At 44.4% G+C, this 20,361-nt stretch overlaps 1 protein-coding gene across 1 annotated transcript in view; it reads left to right on the forward strand.

Moving 5' to 3' along the window:
- The window catches only part of RBM33 (RNA binding motif protein 33), a gene marked incomplete at both ends in the record, with an annotated part of 103,117 nt that overhangs the window by 65,208 nt on the left and 17,548 nt on the right, over nucleotides 1-20,361 (forward strand). Inside the window, 5 exons of the mRNA XM_080701130.1 lie at nucleotides 4,878-5,010; nucleotides 6,799-7,142; nucleotides 8,759-9,109; nucleotides 10,743-11,027; nucleotides 14,808-15,464. Coding sequence (XP_080557256.1) covers nucleotides 4,878-5,010; nucleotides 6,799-7,142; nucleotides 8,759-9,109; nucleotides 10,743-11,027; nucleotides 14,808-15,464 — 1,770 coding nt within the window. The remainder of the gene's footprint in view (nucleotides 1-4,877; nucleotides 5,011-6,798; nucleotides 7,143-8,758; nucleotides 9,110-10,742; nucleotides 11,028-14,807; nucleotides 15,465-20,361) is intronic.

The raw sequence follows: 20,361 nt of genomic DNA on the forward strand, positions 1-20,361 counted from the left end.
AGCCCCTGGCCCTGGGGCAAGCGGGCTCAGTGCACATTGTGTTCAGTTAGAATCCAGGCTCCTACAATAGCAACAAGCTGCTTGCTTTCATTTTTCTAGTAACTTCATTCATAGACGGAAAGCCATTTTGAAGAACTTTAGAAAGCTCTCCAGGTATAGATAACCGTGCTAGATGGGTAAGGAGTTTTGCTGTTAGGCTCTAGTTTTCTTTTCTTTAGGGGTTGACCGTGCAAAGCGCGCGCATGCGCATTTGTGTGTGTTTTGCAGGGGATAATTGGTGCTAAGCACCGTCTTCTGAGGGAAAGGACTTGAATTTTTTCTCTGTAGTTTTATGGGTATTGTGTATCATGCATACACTTAACACTTCAGTGGTAGAGCAAGAGAGGCTGGCCAGAGAGCTGTATGCCTTTGACCAGTATGGAAGCAAATACCACAGACTACTGTTCAGGTAACTTTTATCCTTCAAAGAACAGTTGAAGTCTCTAAAAATCAGGCAGAAGGCTGCAGGGGGTGGAGCACAGTCTCTATGTTTATTCCCTTTTCCTCTCCAGTGATGTTGCATAGTTTTAATAGAAATAAAAATTGTTTCTATTATACAGATAAGCTGGAGGATTGGGTTCTTTAATTCTGTCTCCAAACACTGGTCATCCCAGACTTTGGCTTTTGTTTGGTTTTGGTGCACTGTGTTTCAGATCCACTCGGCTCAAGAGCCTCAGGCAGCTCATCTCTGGAGGTCTGGGTCGGTCCTTTTGAACCTTCTCCCTTCCTTTATTTTGCTACTCAGACTATCCGCTTGCTCATGGGCACTCGGTTTTTAATCATGCTGCGGTACTTCCGGTCTTAGACCTGAGGCTGGGACTCCTTGCTATTAGAAATGGTTCATTGGTCTGTTTAGTATTCATAACAGCCTGTGTGCCAGACTCTGTGCCAAGCAGGGAAACACTGTGATAAAGCAGGCACGCTTGCGGCCCTTACAGACCCAGCAGTTGAAGGCAGAGGAGTGGGCGTGGACTGCAGAGATGGGGGAGACACAACTCCCTGGTATTTGGCAGCACCCTATGTCTGGAGGCTTTCGGATTTTAACTCAGGATGGGAGTGCAGCTAGATCTATGCTGACTTGTCTTTTACCCATGAAACTTGTCAGAAACCTTATATGTTATATAGTCTGGAATGACAGTCTACAAAAATGTCATGTAAAAATGATAATGACGCTGGACATGGTGTAGTCTCAGTACATGGGAGGCAGAGACAGGAAGATCAGCAAGACCCTGTTTCAAAACAAAAAATAAAAAATAAAAAGCAGTGGCCTGGGTTCAATTCCTAGTAACTCCCTGCCCCGTGTGTGGTAATGACATGTGATTGGCTACTCTTATTTACTGGGTACTATGCAGTACTCTGTTCTCCCAGGGCACTATTGGAAGCCCAGCCAGATGCAATGGAATGCTCGAGGCTGCGGCTGGAAGGTGGCTGCTGAAGGGCGGCCTGGGAGGGGCGCCGTCTCAGCCACCTCAGGGTGGCTCTGAATGCCGCTTTCTCTGCCAAGCCTCCCAGATGGAAGGCTGGGCCTCAGCATCGCAGATGAGTCCGAAGGCCCCATGTCCTCAAGAGGGAAGCTGTGAGAGAACTTGCTGTGTGTGTCCTCTATCGCAGACGTTTAAATTGAACGCCTGTGAATGTGTGTTTAGACAGCATTTTATACATATATGGAGAATACTAAAAGGAAAGAAGTTTGAGGATGAGAAGGAAATCACAATATTAAAATTTGATTTTTGATTCCAATATATTTTCAGTTAATACAGAAAGGTGTTTCTAGAAGTTAGGAATGCTATATCTTCCAGGGGGTCTGGTGGTGCTTTGAGACCCAGGAGGTAATAGGTACCTAGTTTGCAGCTTGTAAGTTTTATGGAAAACTGTGCACATCAGGCCCCTGCTCAGAGAGGATGAGGGTTAGAGAACAGTCTTCTCTGGTTTCAACCTCTAAAGTCAGAAGTCAGAAGGTAGCAGGTCCCACCCCTGGAGGAGTGGCAGCCTGTCTCCTTTCCCAGGGACACTCTGCCTTATCTGTAATGAGAAAACCTCTCTTTGGAGCACTTGAAATGAATGGTCTGGGGGGCTGATGAGGAGGCCTGCGGCCAGGGGTCTGTGCAGCGCAACAGCCCTGGGAGCCACTGGGAACAGTGGGACCAAAGTGACAGCACCGACTGAGCACACGTGTGCCTGGCAGGCTGGGGCCACGGAGGCCCATGGCCACGGGGCCACGCCTTACTGCAGAGGCAGGTGGGAGGGCCGTGTGCCACACAGCAGCCACCCCAGGGAAGAGGGTGGAGCGGAGCTGGGCAAGTAGGCCCTTCCCAAGGCCGAGCTCCGCCTGGCCTCCCCTGTTGGGGATGTGTCAACAGGTAGATGGCATGTCTTCAGCCTCTTAGGATTCAGCACGCTCTTCCTGTGGAAAACTGACCAAATGCAGGCATAGAGCCAGCTGTTATTTTTATAGCATAGGTTGCTGCTAAAAAGTAGCAGCAAGCACATTACTCATGACAGAACATGAAATGTGGAGGCAGGCGGTGCGCGGGCGGCTGTGGGCGGAGGGCATCACTGTGCAGTGGGATCAGGGCAAGGCGGTGTGTGGTGAGAGGAGTTCCTGGGGCCAGAGAGCGGCTGCATAGCCCACTTCAGTTGGGTGTAAGTTCTGGTGGCTCCAGCCCTTGGCAATGTGGCTGGGGCCGAGAGGTGCAGCCCGTGGATCGTCCGGCTGCGTCTGGGTGGGGCTCAAGCAAGCCTGAGGGCAGGAGGCCACAGCTAGCTGCGGATCAGGCAGGGTCAGGAAACACCGAAGCACCACAGTAGGCCGGCGTCTGTAGAGATGCTGCCCCGCCCCTCCCCTCTCCTCTCCTCTCCTCTCCTCTCCTCTCCTCTCCTCTCCTCTCCTCTCCCCTTCCTTCTTCCCTCCCTCCCTCCCTCCCTTCTTTCTTTTTTTCTTTCTCCCCCCCCCCTCTCTGGCAGAAACATAGAATGAATATTTCCAAAGAAGTAGACACAATATAGAAGTTGGTATATAATGTGATGAAGTCTGTTTTCATATCTAAGTTAGGGGAAATTTATCCTAAGTGGGTTGAAACTTTCCCTGCTGAGTTTCATTCTTTTCTGGCTAAAATGTACTTTGGGGGAGTTTCAACTTATTTTCTTTGATTGTTGAAATCCCAGTGTAGTTGAGTAAATAGGATCTAAAAGTCCTGAAGGTAATGGTGTGGCCTTCCATTCCAGCAGTGATTGACACAGTCTATTTCGCTTTCCAGGCTGTGGTGTGGAGGTAACCAGGGCCTGGTGTGAGCAGCAATTGTAGAAGTCGCTGTCCTCAAACCAGGACTCCTGGCTCCGGCCAGTGGATCCAGCTTGCCCAAATCCCTCTGGTCCGTATCAGAAGTAGATGCTTGTGAAGCACCTATTCTGGCTGGCTCTTGTTGGGTTTGCAGGGTGGTTATTCAATTCTTTTAGAATCACTATCATAAACCAGTGTTACAAAATGAGATCACAGCTGCGTGTGATGGTGCATGCTTGTAATCCCAGTATTTGGGAGGCTGAGAATAGGTTTGCAGCCAGGCTCAGCAACTTAGTCAAGCCCTCCTTAACTTAGTGAGACCCTGTTTTCAAAACAAAATCTTAAAAAGGGCTGGGTATGAAATGCCCCTAGATTCAATCCCCAGCACTAGCCAAAACAAACAAAAGCTGCATCTTACATAAGTAATGGTGGTTCAGAAAGTCTCAGTGGATACTTGAAAGGCCGATTGGAAAGTGAAGCCGTTTTCCTTGGATTTGTAGAATTCTACTAGCAACAAGTACTATTGAGAAATGCTAATCTATAAGAATTTGTTTAAAAATTTTTATGCAAAGCAATTTGACTATCTGTTGTAATAATTTGGTTTTTGAAACATTCACATTTTTCTATTACATCAGAAGTTGGTGATTTTTGTTCTGATACTAATTGAATTTCATTTTCTTGTTTTTTCTTTTGAAATAAAGCAGCTTCATAGTTGTAGCTTATGGTTGTATTAAATAGATAGCAGAGAATAGCATCTTTGAGAAGATAAATGTCATGAATGTCCAAAGTAGACATTTAGCCTTTTGGATTAATGGGAAAGAAGGTCAATAATTGCATGGATTTCAGTAAGCCTAAACACCGCTCGTGGTGCTGTAATAATATTAAAGTCTTGACTTAACTTTTTAATGCTGCTGTGCTCTCCTCCCCACGGGTCCACTAGGCAGTACAGGGAACTGAGCCCAGGGGCATTCTACCATTGAGCTACATCCCTAGCCCTTTTTATTTACTTATTTATTTTGTGTGTTCCGGGAATGGAACCCAGGGTCATTGTACCTTCGAGCTACACCCCCAGCCCTAGTTTTTAGACTGTTTTTTTTTTTTTTTTTTTTTTTTTTTAAACAGTGTCTTGCTGAGTTGGGAAGGGCCTCACTAAGTGAACTGTGATCCTCCAGTCTCTGCCAGCACGCCTGGCTCGTTCTTGTTTTTTAAATTGAGACTATCTTGCTAAACCCTGCAGCTGTTCTCAAGCTTGCTTCCTTCTGCCTCAGCCTCCCAAGTAGCTGGGGTTACAGGCCTGCCATAGTTCCTGGCTTGATGCTGTGCTGACTGTTAGAGTAGCTTTGTCCCAGAATCCCTTATGCTATAACATGTCATTTATTTGTGTGTGCACAGACATTTATACATTCCTGTACATATATATTAGTATGTTCATAGAGTCAGGCTGACCTTAGGAGATAAGTTATTTGAGATTGCCATGGGAAAGCCTGAAACCGTGAATACATTTCTGAAAATCACAGGATGTTTTTGTCTCTCTCTCCTTTTCCTTCTTGTTCTCTAGGGCCCTCCGGAATTTCCACAGCATACACCTGGACCTGTTCCCAACAACTTCAGCCAGCCCCCACGACTTCCTCTCCAGGACCAGTGGAGAGCCCCGCCCCCACCTCAGGAGCGAGACCCTTTCTTCTTGGGAGGTACGTGAAGAAGGGCCTGGGGCCAGCTGGCTCATTGACGCCATCGGAGCTGCATTAGACCGTGCGCCTGAGCAGTCGCTGTTAAAACCCACCTTGGCTCTGAGGGGAGATTTTGTATTGTCAGGTTTTGTACCATAGCAGTTCTGCCTGCACTTCAGATGTTAAAATTGGAGAGCATAGGTATTTGAAATATAGAAATCTCACGCAAAGGAGGAAATTGCAAAAGATGGCCTATGAAACTGCCACAGACTGCTCAATCGAAATTGCCGTGAGTCCACTCACGATCGAATAATCTCAGAAAAGATGGGCGAAGGATTAGGGGGCCGTTCTGCAGCCACTTATCTGCAGCGATTCTTTCCCCTCTAGGAAATAAATTTCTTTAAGTTCCTATTTACGGCGCTTCTGGAAAGAATCTGACATGGACAAAAGCTTCTTGAGCTATTGACACTTTATTACAAGAACCCAGAAAAATTTATACCCTTCACCAGTGAGGTTAATAATAAGAGAAAAAGAGGGGAGTGCAATCACTGTAAAACAATAGTGAATAACATGTAAACAAAGGTAAAAAAACTAGTCCGGCATTCAAGAGATTAACTTGGATCTTCTCTGGATCTTGCAGACTGGCAGTTCCAAAGGGCAACTTCCAGGAGAAATGGGCACGCCCAGGGCTTGGAGGCCTCTCAGGGAATCTTCTTTAACTTTTTTTGGAACTTTCCATCTTTAGGGCTTAGTCCATATGGCAGACATGGGGAGATGTGGCGATCCAGGTGGATGTGATGGAGTTCTCCCAGGTGTCGCCTGCCTTGCCTTCTAAAATCTGAAAGCTTAAGCAAACTCACAACACAGTTTGGCAGATAAACACCAAAAAATACCATGAAGTTTTTAGATTTAGTTGTCAGATGTACTTCCTTAGCTGCTGAACACTTTTCCTCAAACGATAGGCTTATTAGAAACCTATTCATCTTATAAATAATCCATATTCCTGTCCCAGGCCCTTTGTAATATCCTTTTCTTAGCCACATGGTGCCTCCCTGCCTCGGGCAGGGCTCATACTGGGTGTAAAGGTCAAGAATCTTCCTAGCCTTCAGCTCCATTGTATTGGGCAGTGTTAGCTGCTCATAAACTAGGTTACTTTGATGTCACACCCAACGTTTGTCTTCCTGTATCTAGGCAGGATCACAGAGAGGGGTAAATAGAGGCACCGGTTGCCTCCCTTCTAGGGCTTTTGTTGTAAGTTAGTGATTAGGATGAAGGTCAGAGATAGAGGGGAGATCTGTGTTTGTAATTACTGCCTGGAATGCTGCCACTGCATCTAAATTCTATCTAGATTTTATTACCATTTGAACAAAGCCGAGGACGTTTAGAGGCTTAGACAAATTACCAGAAAGTTTGTTTTCCACGGACTCAGTTTCTCTCACAGTCCTGATCTTACACCACCGGAGCAATTCGTGTGGAGAGTTAAAAGAATCATTACCAAAAGAATAATAGTTATGAAAGAATATCTAAAAGCGGGGGGGAGTAGTTTGGCCAGAGACAACACCCTCTCTCGGGGCTTTTTAACCTGCCGAGTAGCTGCATTGGAGGTCTTCACGCAGATGCTGAGAGAATGCAGGTGGTCTCGGCATGAAACAGTCTAGAGTTAGGAGGCAAAATCTAGAATTCTTTCTCAGTGTTCATAACCTGTCAACATTTGTGGCTTTTGTCCATGGTAAGACAGTTTATAAAGCTGCTTTGTAAGAAGTGCTGCGTGGTCCATCTAACCTGAGGTCATGTCATACTGCTGCTCAGTTTCAGGTGAACCCAGGTTTCCGAGTCATCTTTTCTTGGAGCAACGCAGTCCCCCTCCACCGCCGCCGCCTCCCACACTTCTTAACAGCAGCCATCCTGTTCCTGCTCAGAACCCCTTACCGTTCACTCAGCCTGGACCAGCATTCAGTCAGCAAGGACAGCAGCCAGTGTTCCCGAGGGAAAGGCCCGTAAGACCAGCCCTGCAGCCCCCAGGTCCAGTGGGGATCCTGCACTTTAGCCAGCCAGGGTCAGCAACCACCCGGCCTTTCATTCCTCCTAGACAGCCGTACCTGCCTGGCCCAGGACAGCCATTCCTGCCCACGCACGCCCAGCCAAACCTGCAGGTATGCGCATGAGCCGTGCTTGGGGAAACCCTGAGCGTGCTGCTCTGGGTTTCTGCACTGTGTTAAGTAAAGTTTCAGGCTTTCATTCTAGTCTACTAATTTGTTATTTAAAGAACAAAGGTAGCTGAGTTCCGTGGCACACGCCTGTAATCCCAATAAGTGGAACGCTGAGACAGGAAGATTGTAGATTTGAAACCAGCCTCAGCAACTTAGTGAGACACTATGTTTCAAAGTGAAAAATAGGGTTGGGGATGTAGCTCAGAGGTGGTATGGCCCTAGATTCAATCCCTAGTAAAGAAAAGAAAAGAAAAAAAGAATAAGGGTATTAGGTTTTTAAATGCACTGTTTGTTATAGACAATCTTGGTGGGGTTTTTAAAATATCTTAATACTAAGAAAAATGGAAAAAGTCTCAATTTGGAAGAGTCAAAAAATGTCAACACAGCCGGGCGTGGTGGTGTATGCTTATAATCTCAGCATTTGGGAGACTGAGACAGGAGGATCGCAGTTTGCAGACAGCCTCAGCTACTTGGTGAGGCCCTTTGCAACTCAGTGAAACCCTGTTTCAAGGATAAAAAATAGGGCTGGGGGTGTATCTTGGAGGTAGAATGCCTCTGGGTTCCATCCCCAGTACCGCAAAAAAAAAAAAAACCCCACAAAAAACCCCACCAAAAAAAAAAAAAAAAACAAAACACTAGGGCTGTTTAAAAAGGGTATAGTACTGATTAAGTTATAGCATGTTTGGGTAATATGTTTGCTTGTCATTAATAAGGTGCCTTAAAAGGTTTGCCATTATCAGTGAAGCACTTTGTGAAAACACCGTCCTGTGCAGGGACCCTGTGGGGAACAGTGTTGGTGCTCACTCAGCGTTTGGTAGACTGGCCTGCCCTCTGCTGGCGGAGTGTTTCCTGGGCTGAGCCTTCCTGACACTTGGCCTCCTGGGCCTCCGCTTCTTAGATTGAGATACTTGAATCAACTATATGCACCTAAGCTACAAGAGGAGAATGAGGACTATTTTGGAAGTTAACAGAGGATTAGATGCTTTTAAAATTTTTTCTCTTATTAAAAAACATACTTCTTTTCCATTGAAGAAATATTAGAATATAGATAAGTTTAGGAAAGTGACATGATCCTATTATCCAGAAACAGTCTCCGTGAACATTCTCATTCCTACTTTTCAGGTTTTAAGCAGAATGTCCTTATTCTCATGCCCTTTACCCAGTTGACAAGCCATTGGGATTTTTAGGCTTGAGAAAATTGTTTGTACATCGTGTAAAAGTGCTGTACAAAGCTGCTATTCACTCTGTCCTTGATGCGCGTGTGTATTGGCTTTAGTAGTGCAGCAGGGGACATACCTGAGGTTGTGTTTGTCTCCTTCATTACTTCCCTTGGATAGATTTCTGAAATTCTGAGTAGAAAGACCTTGGAACAGACATGAAGTATAAGTCATTAGCTTTTGGCTTATTGTTGTACTGAAGACAATATTGCCTTCATCAACAAACCTAAACTGAAGTCTTAGTGCCCCCTGAAGCTTCTTTCTTGGGTTGAGATTTTTAAGGAAAGTTGGATTGGGTATACTGTTTACCAACTGTTGTTATTCCTTTTTTTGAAATGCAAGGGGCCATTGCACCCTCCATTGCCACCTCCCCATCAGCCGCAGCCCCAGCAGCAACCCCAGCAGCAGCCCCAACATCATCAGCACCAGCCCCAGCACCATCAGCACCAGCACCAGCCCCCACTCCAGCCCCAGCTTCAACCTCCACACCAGCCTCCTCCCCAGCACCAACCTCCTCCCCAGCACCAGCCACAGCACCAGCCTCAGCAGCACCAGCACCACCACCACCTTTCTGCTCCTCCCCCTCCTCTGATGCCCATGTCTCAGCCGCAGTTCAGGCCGCACGTGCAGGCTGCCCAGCCACAGCCCAGCAGCAGCCGGATGCAGTGCCCACCACGTCAGGGGCTACGGCATGTGAGTACCCGACCGCGTCTCCCCGTGGCTTCCTGGCATCTCTTGACTTAGAGAAATTTAGGAGTGTAATTTATCATTTAGATTATTTTCTGTTTCTAACTTGAGGGATATGTCATTCATTTTTTCTGAAGTGACTTTGTTTTAAAAACACCTAGGAAATTGTCTTCTTTACTACACAAATTAATGACACCCCTTTTGTGCTTTAAAGATTGTGTTAAACCATTTTGTCCCATTGTCCCACTGTTTCGGATGGGGAGCATCTATAAAAAATTGAGCAACAAGTATATGTTAATTTGGAGGTAATTGTTATATTTTTAGATGTCTAGTCTTTTGAGAAAAATCGAAAAGATTTCAAATTCATTGTGAAAATGGCATAAATTATGTTGTAGAAGTTACTTCTAAATGTTCAGCTGAACAAAAACATTCATGAAAGTATTCCTAGAAATAGGTTTTACTTTGAGGAATGTGCTGTATTTTAAATACCGATGGTGGGAAAAAAATGTCCTATACACAGGACACTGGGACAATGTATACTTCCTGAATAAAGCAAAACAAGCTGTGTCATAGGAAACGGACAACATATTTGTCAGAAATGTAATATAACTCTTTATATGAAGTGTTTTGCTCCTTTCCATCAAAAATAATATTGAGCAGGTCATGAAAGCCACTTTTGTGTAAATGTAATGTGTGTCCAATATCCTATGAATAGGTCAGCATATCTGTGCTGTATGTGAAAGGATACTGTATTGCCCCAGTGTCCTATTTATACGGCTGTCTGTAGTTTTGTTCTCATTGTCAGTAAAGGATAAATAAGCTGCAGATTATGGTTGTTTTCTAACATGGTCTTAATGTACCTGTGTTGTTGAAATAGTCACAGAATTGAAACTCGAGACTTGCTGGCTTTAATACTTCAATATCTTTCATGTAGATAGGTATTTTCTTGATGAATATTAATAGGCATATAACATTAAACAATGCTTTTGAGTATTAGTCATTTTGCCTTTGTCAGCAGCTTATTTTTTGATGCATGGATTGTCTCTTTTGGCTCTAAATAAATAATATTATAAAAATAAGCTAAAATAACAACAAACCTAAATAATAGTAATCCAGGAAAAATATATCCTGACTGTCCTGCTGCTAGGGAACCCTCAAGTTTCTGGAATACAGGAATGAGTAGAAGAGACAGGTCCCTTCCTTCAAGGAGCTTACATTCAGTTGTGCACAATCAGTGCACATTTATTTGTTCAGGACCTTGACTTATGGCGTGATCCCTTCCCTGTTCCACTTTCATTTAGGTGACTAAGTAGAAATGGTGTTCCATTGATCTGCTTGATCCTGGAGGCACATATGCTTTTTGACTCTGAGACTTTTGTTAAAAATGTTAGTCCGCATACTGAATCTCCCACCAAAAATCCCACGGTGTGAAAGGCTGTGTGCAAGCACGGTACCTTTACCAACTCAGTCTTCAGCACTAGGATGCAGCAGTTTGAGTGCATGGGAGAAAAGTATGTACCAGGGAGAAAAGGAGTTCCCCGCGCAGAGAAGGCAGTCCCTGATGAGTATGGCCGTCAGATTTGCATTTCATAATATGTCTGTTTCCACTTGTATTTAGAATTCTTTCTTCTTGTTGCAGAACACAGCATCTCAGAATGTAACCAAACGGCCCATGCAGCAGATGCAGCCCACGGCTCCCAGAAACAGTAATTTGCGTGAATTACCCATTGCGCCATCGCACGTCATGGAAATGAGTGGCAGTCGCTGCTCCTCCACACCTGCAGTGCAGGCAAAGCCAGGCAGCACTTCCCCACCCGACAGGGCCGTGGGGGCATCCAGGAGCTCACAGGGGAAAGCGGAAGCCAAAGCCAAGCCTGTTAGCCCCGTGGCTCAGACTAAGGAAGAGGCAGAAACAGAAGCGGAGGTAGGGCGTTTTTACAAACATCCTTGGTCTCGGTGAGGAAGCTGTGCCTCCTGGTCCACTCCTCCACTGAGTCATCCACACTCTTTCCATTGGGCTCTTCTGTAGCCTTACAGTCACAGTGATTAGAAAGACTTGTATTCTCCTTGGCCTCCAGTATTAGGTTTTATGTATTTGTATAGTTACTGTCGTGTTTTGTTTTGTTTTGTTTTGCAGTACTGGGGATGGAACCCAGGGGCATTCTACCTCCAGGCTATACCCCCAGCCCTATTTTAATTCTTTATTTTGAAACGGGGTCTCACTAAGTAGCTGAGGCTGGCCATGAATTTGTGATCTTCCTGTCTTAGCCTCCCAAGTACTGGGATGATAAGCATGCACCACCACACCTGGCTCAGTTATCGTCGTATTACATACTATTAACATATTCTAGGCCTTAGTAGATTCTTTTTAAAAGGCCCTAATGTAGCCGGGCGTGGTGGGCACACTTGTAATCCCCGAGCTTGGGAGGCGGAGACAGGAGGATCGCGCAGGTTAGAAGCCAGTCGCTCAGCCATAAGAGACCCTGTTTCCAAATAAAAAAGCAGTATAAAATAGGTCTGGGAGTGTAGCCGGGAGGTAGAAGAGCTTCCAGGAACCCCGGTACCATATACATACATACATAATACATACATACATACATACATACATACATACATAAAATGGCCCTAATATCCTATAAGTATTTCAGATTTTATAGTCCAAAGTGTCCTAATTACTCAGCTCTGCCATTCTAGTGCATAGGCGATTTAAAATCAGTTCTCACATGCGTGGACAAGCCTGTGTTCTAGTGAGGTGCTCCTTACAGAGCCAGGTGGGGACTAGATTCAGCCTGCGGGCTGCCGCTCCCGACAAGCTCTGTGCGACTCTGTCAGCTTCACACCCTAGGTTCCTGAAGATAGGACCACTTTACAGTTGGTCAGCAAGATCTTGAGGGGTATGTTTTTTGAAAATAATTGTATATATTGTTAATTTACAAATAGGTACAGAATTGTAGGCATAAGTAATAAGTACATGCCAATATTTTACATGGTTCCAGTTTGCGGTCCTCACCTCTCATAAGCCTCAGCTTCCCTATCTGTTGATAGGGGAATGAGGAGAAAACAAGGGTAAATTGAGGATGAAACAGGGCAGGGATGTGCCTGGGGCCTGGGAAGAGACAGAACATAGAAGTCATTCAGTATTAGTACAGTTTTGTAGAATGGATGAAGTAGCACGACACATCACCTTTTAGCCAGTTAATATTGGTTATTAATATTTGTAGTAACAGCACAGTGATATTTGTATTAATATTTCAGTTAAATTTATTATTATATCCTTTAATTTGTTACATTTTCAGTCATATTCTAATAAATTATGGTAGCATTTGAAATGTAATGTTACCAAACCAGAATTGTAATAGAAAGTCAAATATTTAAGGCAGGCGTGGTGGTGCATGCTCGTAATCCCAGCATTTGGTTGGCTGAGACAGAAGGATTGTGGTTCGTGGCCAGCCTCAGCTACTTAGGCCCTCTGCAACTCATTGAGACCCATTTTCAAAAAAATAAAGAATAAAAAATATGGCTAGGAGTGTAGCCCAGAGGTAAAATGCCCCTGGGTTCCACTCCCAGTTCTGCAAAAAATAAATAATAAATAAATAAATAAATAAATAAATAAATAAAAATTATTTTAGTTAACAATTATTAGGCTCTTACTAGATCTAAGAAGGGTGACTTTTGGTTTTCTATTCAGCCTATGAAAAAATAATGTAGATTTACAAATTAGTTTTGGGTGGTTTATAAAAAAAATCTTTGCTAAAAATTTGATGCTATATTTAGTTTTATATAGCTGTCCCCTAACTTGTATGCATAAATTGACATGGTTTCTTGTATACCCACAGTGGCTCAGTGATGTGAGAAAGGGACCTTCCAGGCCCATCACCAGCCACATCTCTTCCTTCTATTCATGTTGATTGAGGTAGCTGGCTGGAGAATGGTTACTATAAGCAGATAATTTACAGAAGTGGTTTTGAATTTGTAGGTCACCATGGTATAAGTCAAATGTCTTAATTTGTTTTAGATTTTTTGTGTATATCAGTGGAACCAGCACTCTTGTCTCTATTTATTTTTGATCCTGGGTATTGAGCCCAGGTCATTCTACCTCAGAACTATACCCTAAGCCCTTTTTATGTTTTATTTTCAGTTAGGGTCTTGTTAAGTTGCTAAGGCTGGCCTCAGCTTTGTGTTCTTCCGTTTCAGTTTCCCAAGTGCTGGGATTACTGACATGCACCATCATACCCAGCCTTTTTTTTTGTTTTGTTTTGTTTTGTTTTGTTTAAGAAATACCTCTTTGTTTTGCTTAGCCAAACGTTAAGTACTGTCTGATGCTCACCCAGTTAATAACCATAACAGTAAATGAGTCTGTTGGGATGGAGTTTTTCTGAAGTCTTTCTGTCTGCACCCCTTTCTAGTTGGTTGGGAAGAAACACTAGTGAATAGCCATTGTTCCTTGAGTTTGAAGGCTGTCTCGCGTCCTCCAGATTCTGCCTGGGCCCCTGTGCTGTTGTGATACTTCTCAGGCCTTTGTGCCCTTCTTGCTCTGTATACCCACCTGGGTAGCAGCCTCAGCCTCCAGATTTCCTATGTGAAATCTGCCCTAGACTTTGAAATGCCATGAGCAAGCTGGCCAGAATCGCCCGGGTTGACAAGCTAGCCACGGGAGGGCCAGTGGCACCAGCCGTCTCTTCAGCTGCAGCCTTGTTTTACATTCCTCATCCTTTAGGTTTGTTCAGGATAGGTGAGATGTTAAGTAGGTGAATCCTAGATAGATTACAGCCCATGCCATTCATCCATTCTGGTACTGGGGATGGATCTTAGGGGTACTTTACTACTGAGCTACATCCTGGCCCTTTCTATTTTTATTTTGAGACAGTCTTGCCAAATCACTAAAGCTATCTTTGAATGTGTGATTCTGTTGCCTCAGCCTACCGAGTAGCTAGGATTTCAGGCATGTGCCACTGTTCCCAGCAGCTATGACATTCTTTATAAAGGGTCTGTGGATATGGGTGATTTTTATAGAATTTTTTAAAATGTCTACGTTTTTCTAAGCTTCTTCATTGGGTGCTTTTGATGAATGTTATTGGACTTTTTAAAAAAATTGATAGACTTTCAGAATGGTTTGCGGCTGGCATGTTCAAAGCATTCCTTATATACCATTAATATTCCAATACTGCAATTGGCAACATTTTGATTCTAAGGAGGTGCATGAGTTCAAGGTCAGAGAGATTGACTCGTGCTGTTCATTATAACCAATTATTCTGTGACAAATGAGTTTGAGATCAGGCTGAAAATTCTGTACGAAAAATCAATAGTTGTAATCAGGGCCTTTCAGGTCACTTACACCCCACCTTCTGTTGGTTTTTCAGAGAAGCCAGATAAAACCCGCGTGGTGGCGGGCCCTCGCTACTGTTGCCATTCCTATTTGAGTCATTTTGATATCTTAAATGAATACTTTAATTGGCTTCAAACTTGTAAATGAGTGGAAATTTACATTATTTCATTCTTAATACTCTGATAAGATTTTTCAAATTAGCTTTAGCTGTGTAATTTCCCCCCTCCCTAGAGGAAGGAGTGAATGTCTTCTCTTAAATACCAAATTGAAAGATTTGGGGGGGGGGATACATTTTTGAGTTTGTCAGAATATACTGGGATAGTCACCTTGCCTTGTACAGACAAGTGAACGCTGTGCACCTGTGTATTTCTACTTTAGTTTCCTGATGAAGATGAAGAAACAAGGTTGTATCGCTTAAAGATAGAAGAGCAGAAACGCCTGAGGGAAGAAATCCTGAAACAGAAGGAGCTGCGACGGCAGCAGCAGGCTGGAGCCCGAAAGAAGGAGCTGCTGGCAAGACTTGCACAGCAGCAGCAGCAGCAGCAGCTCTGCGCCCAACCGGCCCCGGCGGGGCAAGAGGAGCCGGCATCCGCCCCCTCGCCTACCAACGGCAGCCCCCTCTTACCCTTTCCAGGCGCACAGGGTGGGCAGAGTGTGAGAACCAGGCTTCTCGTGAAAAACCAGGATGTCACTGTTTCAGGCGCTGTGCCTAAAACACCGGACTTTGTTCCACCTGGTGCTAATCTGCAGTATCAAGGACAGCAGGTGAAACCACTGAAACATTTGAGACAGGCCCGAGCAGTCCCTCAGAGTCAGACCCAGCCACCACACAGAGTGCTCCAGCTCAAGCCCGTGGCGGTGGAGGAGCCCCAGCCCCTGCCGCAGGCAGCCCGGGCAGCGTCCCTGCAGGGCCGGGCCCAGGACCCGAAGGCCGGTGTGAAGAGGACTGTCATGCACCGGGCCAGCAGCGGAGGCGCAGGCGGGGATGGGCCACACGTCAGCTCCAAGGTCAGGGTGATTAAGTTGTCCGGAGGGGTAAGTTGATGAGTTTTATGGGTCTCTGAATATTTTCTCTTAGAAAGTCATGTTTTTCACAGAAAGGGTACAAAGTCGCCTTAGTTCTTCAAATCATGCAGACCAGCCTTTGGTTGTGGGAGTTGGTATAAGAATTGTCATTAAAATCCTACTTCCATCTGGAACCCATATTGTTGAGATTGTCTTCTGAGTCTAATGAAAGGCCAGGGTGACACCCCATGATTATACATTTCTTACTTTTAGCCTTTTTTAATAAGTAATTTGTTATAACACGTTGCGATAAATTTGTGTTAACAAATTCAACAAACTTAAGCCATTGAGTTTGTTGTAAAAATAAAATTTCCTTTACATAAGATACACAATTGGTTGTTTGTAGCTTTAGATTCAGTGAGCAGCTGTGGGCTGAGAGGAGTGTTGTGGGCAGAAATGTGCACATGTATCTACTTTTAAGCAGGATTATCCAGAGACTATTAGCTGTTTTCCATTTTTTGCTACCCCCTCCCCCGATACAGGATCTTCCTAGATGTCCAGGTTGGACCAGTGATCTTCCTGCCTCCTTAGTTGAGATTGCAGCCATCTACCACTATGCCTGTCTTCCCCTACTTCTAAAAAAAGTAGCAGTTCTAAATCGGAATCAGTGTTATGTTTCCACATGCTTTCCACAGTGGCGTACGCCTGTGCGTTATTGCTTTCTTTACCTCTGAACAGCGCCCGTTTCAAGCATTTTCACTAAGGCACAGAAATTGCAGTTTTTTGTTTTTTTGTTATTTTTGTGGGGTTTTTTTGCGGGTCTGGGGATGGAACCCAGGGGCATTTGACATCCGAGCTATACCCCCTGACCTATTTTTTATTCTTTATTTTGAAACAGGGCCTCACTAAGTAGTAGCTGAGGCTGTCCGCGAACTGCGATCCTCTGGTCTCAGCCTCCCGAGGCCTGGGATTACAAGTGTGCATCACCACACCCGGCCGAAATTGCAGTTTTCTACAGTTGTCTTGCATAGCTTCAGCACTCTGAAAAATAAGTCACTCTAGACAGATACCGCTGTAGAAGGGAGAAGAGGTAATATAGGGTACTGCTTCCTCGCCCTGCCAGATGGCCTCAGTTGGGTGGGCGTCAGGTGCACTGATTACCAGGAATTCCATGTATGTGCTACATTCTAGTGTGGTCTCCATGTGTTAGACTTTGTAGCTGATATTCAGTGTGTGCGGTTTACTGTATGGATTGAGGAAGAAGTGAGCAAAGAGCCATGCGCATCAGCTTCTCCAGTAAGCCAGCTTGGAGAGATGGCCTTCACAAACGCGGAGTGTGCATTAAACAAACAGGTGCTTCCTGAGGAGGGCGAAGGGCACGTGGTTTGCCACGGGGCCAGGATTGAGAACAGCTCTGCATTGGCTGAGCAGTTCATTGACGTTTGCTGCTTTTTTAGGTTTGTAGAGTTAAAAATGCACATTTTCCCCCATGTGCTGTAAGAGCATTTTTATAGAATATGTTTTCGAAGGTCCATATATAAAATATCCAATAAGGACTTAAATTTTTCATCTGAACCTGTTTTTCCTCACTTCTGCTGATTTGTGATACAAAGTGCCCTAACAGGATGTTACATCAGATGCTCTCGGTAATCTGGATTTGTTCTCTTGGGATGTGAAGCCATGCGAGCGCCACTCTCTGCTGTGCGGTGGTCTTTTGGACTCTCGCCTTTTCTCCACATATGTTTTGTTCTTCTTGTCTTTTTATATTTGAGTTGCAAACCTAGGAGCAGGCTTCCTTCCCATGAGCCCTTCGCCAGTACTCTCACGGCAGTGAGTGGAAGGGCTGTGAGCACCCTGCCCTCTGTCCTGTGGAAGGCGGGCGGGAGGGCCAGAAAGAGCAGATGGCAAACCCGGGGACATCTTTCTTTTCAGGAAATTCTATCAACTTAAACATTTACTTTTTCTGCAGCATAGTATATTTTGATATCGGACCGTATTCCAAAATTGTACTACCTAATTTTACAATGTACAAGAAAAACAAAGGGACTTTTCATGAAAATGGCTATATGCCAAATCATTACTTTGAAGTAGCTATCAATCAGCCTTCTCAGTTCTTAAATGGTAAAGTTAAGTAGTAAACATGTTTGTGTCATAGTATTTATTACAACAGTTCCTCTATTAGCATGTTGGCCACTTATGATTAGTCAGTCGGAGGTTGTATTTTCTTGCTTGTATTTCTCTAAACTGGGATGAATAGTATTCCTAACATGGGGGAGGGGAGGGACTGAACGTGTGTGTGTGTGTGTGTGTGTGTGTGTGTGTGTGTGTGTGTGTGTGTGTTTTATACTGGTGATTGAACCCAGGGACATTCTATCAGAGCTATACCCCCAATTCTATGTTTTATTTTTTATTTTGAAACAGGGTCTTCCTAAGTTGTGGAGGGCCTCACTAAACTGCTGGCCACAAACTTGTGATCCTCCTTGTCACGGACTAAGCTCAGTCGGGTCGTTAATTGTCCGCTCCCGGTCAAATCCTCAGAAAGATGGGGCAAAAGGCAGGTGAAGTTCTGCAGAATCTTATCTGCAGCGATTCTTTCCCTTTAGGGACTAAATTTCTTTAGGTCCCTAAATGACGGCGCTCCCTAGAAAGAATCTGACTTGGACAAAGGCTTCTTGAGCCAATGACACTTTATTACAAAAACCCCAAGAAATTTATACCCTTCACCAGTAAAGTTAAGAGAACAAGGGGGGTGGGTGTCTTTCAGCTGGCTGTTGGCCCTCGAAGAATTAACTCCTGTTCCTCTCCAAGGTCTTGCAGATAAGCAGTTCCAGGTGGCAGCCTCCCAGAATAGTCAAGGCTTGGGAGCTTCTCGGGGAATCTTCTTTAACTTTTCCTGGAACTTTTCCATCTTTTTGGGCTCAGTTCATATAGCAAGTGTGGGGAAATGTGGTGATTCAGGTGGATGTGATGGAGTTTCTTCAGGTGTTGGCATCTTATCTTCTAAATCTGAAAGCTTAAGCATACTCACAACACAGTTTGGCAGACAAAATACCACAAAACAACACCACAAGGTTCTTAGTTCTAATTGTCAGATGTATTTCCTTAACTGCTGAGCACTCTTCTTTAGACAACAAGCCTATTAAAAGCCTACTCATCTTTAATAATCCATTTCTCTGTCACAAACTCTCTGCAGCCTGCTTTTAACTTTCTAATTCCTTCCTTTCCCAGTTGGGACTTTCTTATGATAAGCTCTTCTTCATGCAAAAATGCTTTTCTTACTCTTACGGTATTTCCTTTCCTTCCATACATATATATTTAGAACGTCTGTCCTTTATTTCGTCATATTCATTTCTAACTATGCAGTCAGTCAACAGTCTTTTTCTTTGGGTCTATTGTATTTGGGCAGCTAAGTTGTTTATCAACTAAATTGCTCTAAGGTCACACACAAGGTTTTTCTCTGTCTCTAGGCAGGATTTCAAGGGTAAACAGTTACTTTGAACTGAGCTACTTTGTCGGAGTTAATGGATAGTGATGAAGGTCGGAGGCCATTTGTGATTGCTGCAGCTGGGGTGCTTATCACAGTACCTGAATTCTGGCCAGTCTTTTCATTACTATTGAGCAAAGCCAAGGACGTTTAGACAAATTATTAGAGAATTTATTTTTACGGACTCAATTTCATTTATAGTTCTAATTTCACATCACTGGAGCAATTCGTATAGGGAGTTAAAAGAATACTAGAAGAATAATAGTTATGCAAGAATATCTAGAAGTGGAAAGATGCTTTTGACCAGCGAGCACACCTTCTCTCGGGGCTTATTTCTCACTTTGAGATTTTGCCTATTAACTGCGAAAATGCAGATGCCGAGAGAGCGTGGCTTTTGCTGGTATCTGCACCTCCTGTCTCGGCCTCCCAAATACTGGGATTACAGGCATGCGCCACCACGCCCAGCTGTGTTAACTTTTAGAGAACATATTCGTAATTGTGGTTAGTTGCGGATTGTGTTGATTTCAAGCTGTACAAAATGGAAGCCGCTTTATCAAGCGGCACATGCTTTCACATTCACTTTCATTTCTGCTCTTGACCACTGTGAGGCATCTTTAGCCTGCTGGGTCATCGTTCTCTGCCTCTGTAGGTGTGTCAATGCTCAGGTGTGTGCTCCACCTGGAGACTCTAGCTACGAGCCTGAGCTGAGCCAGGCAGCACAATCAGGTAAAAGGCAGACCCAGCATTTTAGAAGGATCACCGTGTACATGGTGCCTGTATGAAATATTAGGAGTATGTTTTAGCTTTACAATTACTTTTTTATAGAAGCATTTCGGTTGCCTTTTTTTTTTTTTTTTTTAACCTAAAGGGCTCCTCCACTGTTTCCTAGCCTAAACACACTTGACCACATCTGACATATTTCACTGACATCTCTCGGCGCTCAGGTGCCTGTCTCTTCCTGTTCTGTCATTCTGTAGCCAGGGCTGGGGTTCTCTTAACCAGTGGTACCTTTCAGGACATGCCTTTGGTAGATGGCCCACGCATGTGTCCCTGTGATTGCTCACGTGTGTTTATGAAAGCAGGAATAATTTTCTTGCCATCCTTACTACTTCGTGACAGTTGGAAATATCGTACCACTTAATTAGGCATTTTTAGATATGCTGATACCTGAGGCAGTTGTGTCAAAATGGAGTTTTCATGTGTGTGTGTTTGTGGTTTATTTACTGGGGACTGAACCCAGAGGCATTCTACCTTTGAGCTACACCCCCAGCCCAAGTTTATTACTTGGGAAAAGGATCTTGCTAGGTGGGTGAGAACCTCACTAATTGCTGAGGCTGTCCTCGAACCTACGGTCCTCCTGTCTCAGCCTCCCAAATATTGGGATTACAGGCATGTGCTACCATGCCCAGCTTCCATAGCTAATTTTAAAAAATCATATCATCT

This window comes from Muscardinus avellanarius (genome assembly GCF_963383645.1).
Source record: "Muscardinus avellanarius genome assembly, chromosome: 9".
Lineage (NCBI taxonomy): Eukaryota > Metazoa > Chordata > Mammalia > Rodentia > Gliridae > Muscardinus > Muscardinus avellanarius.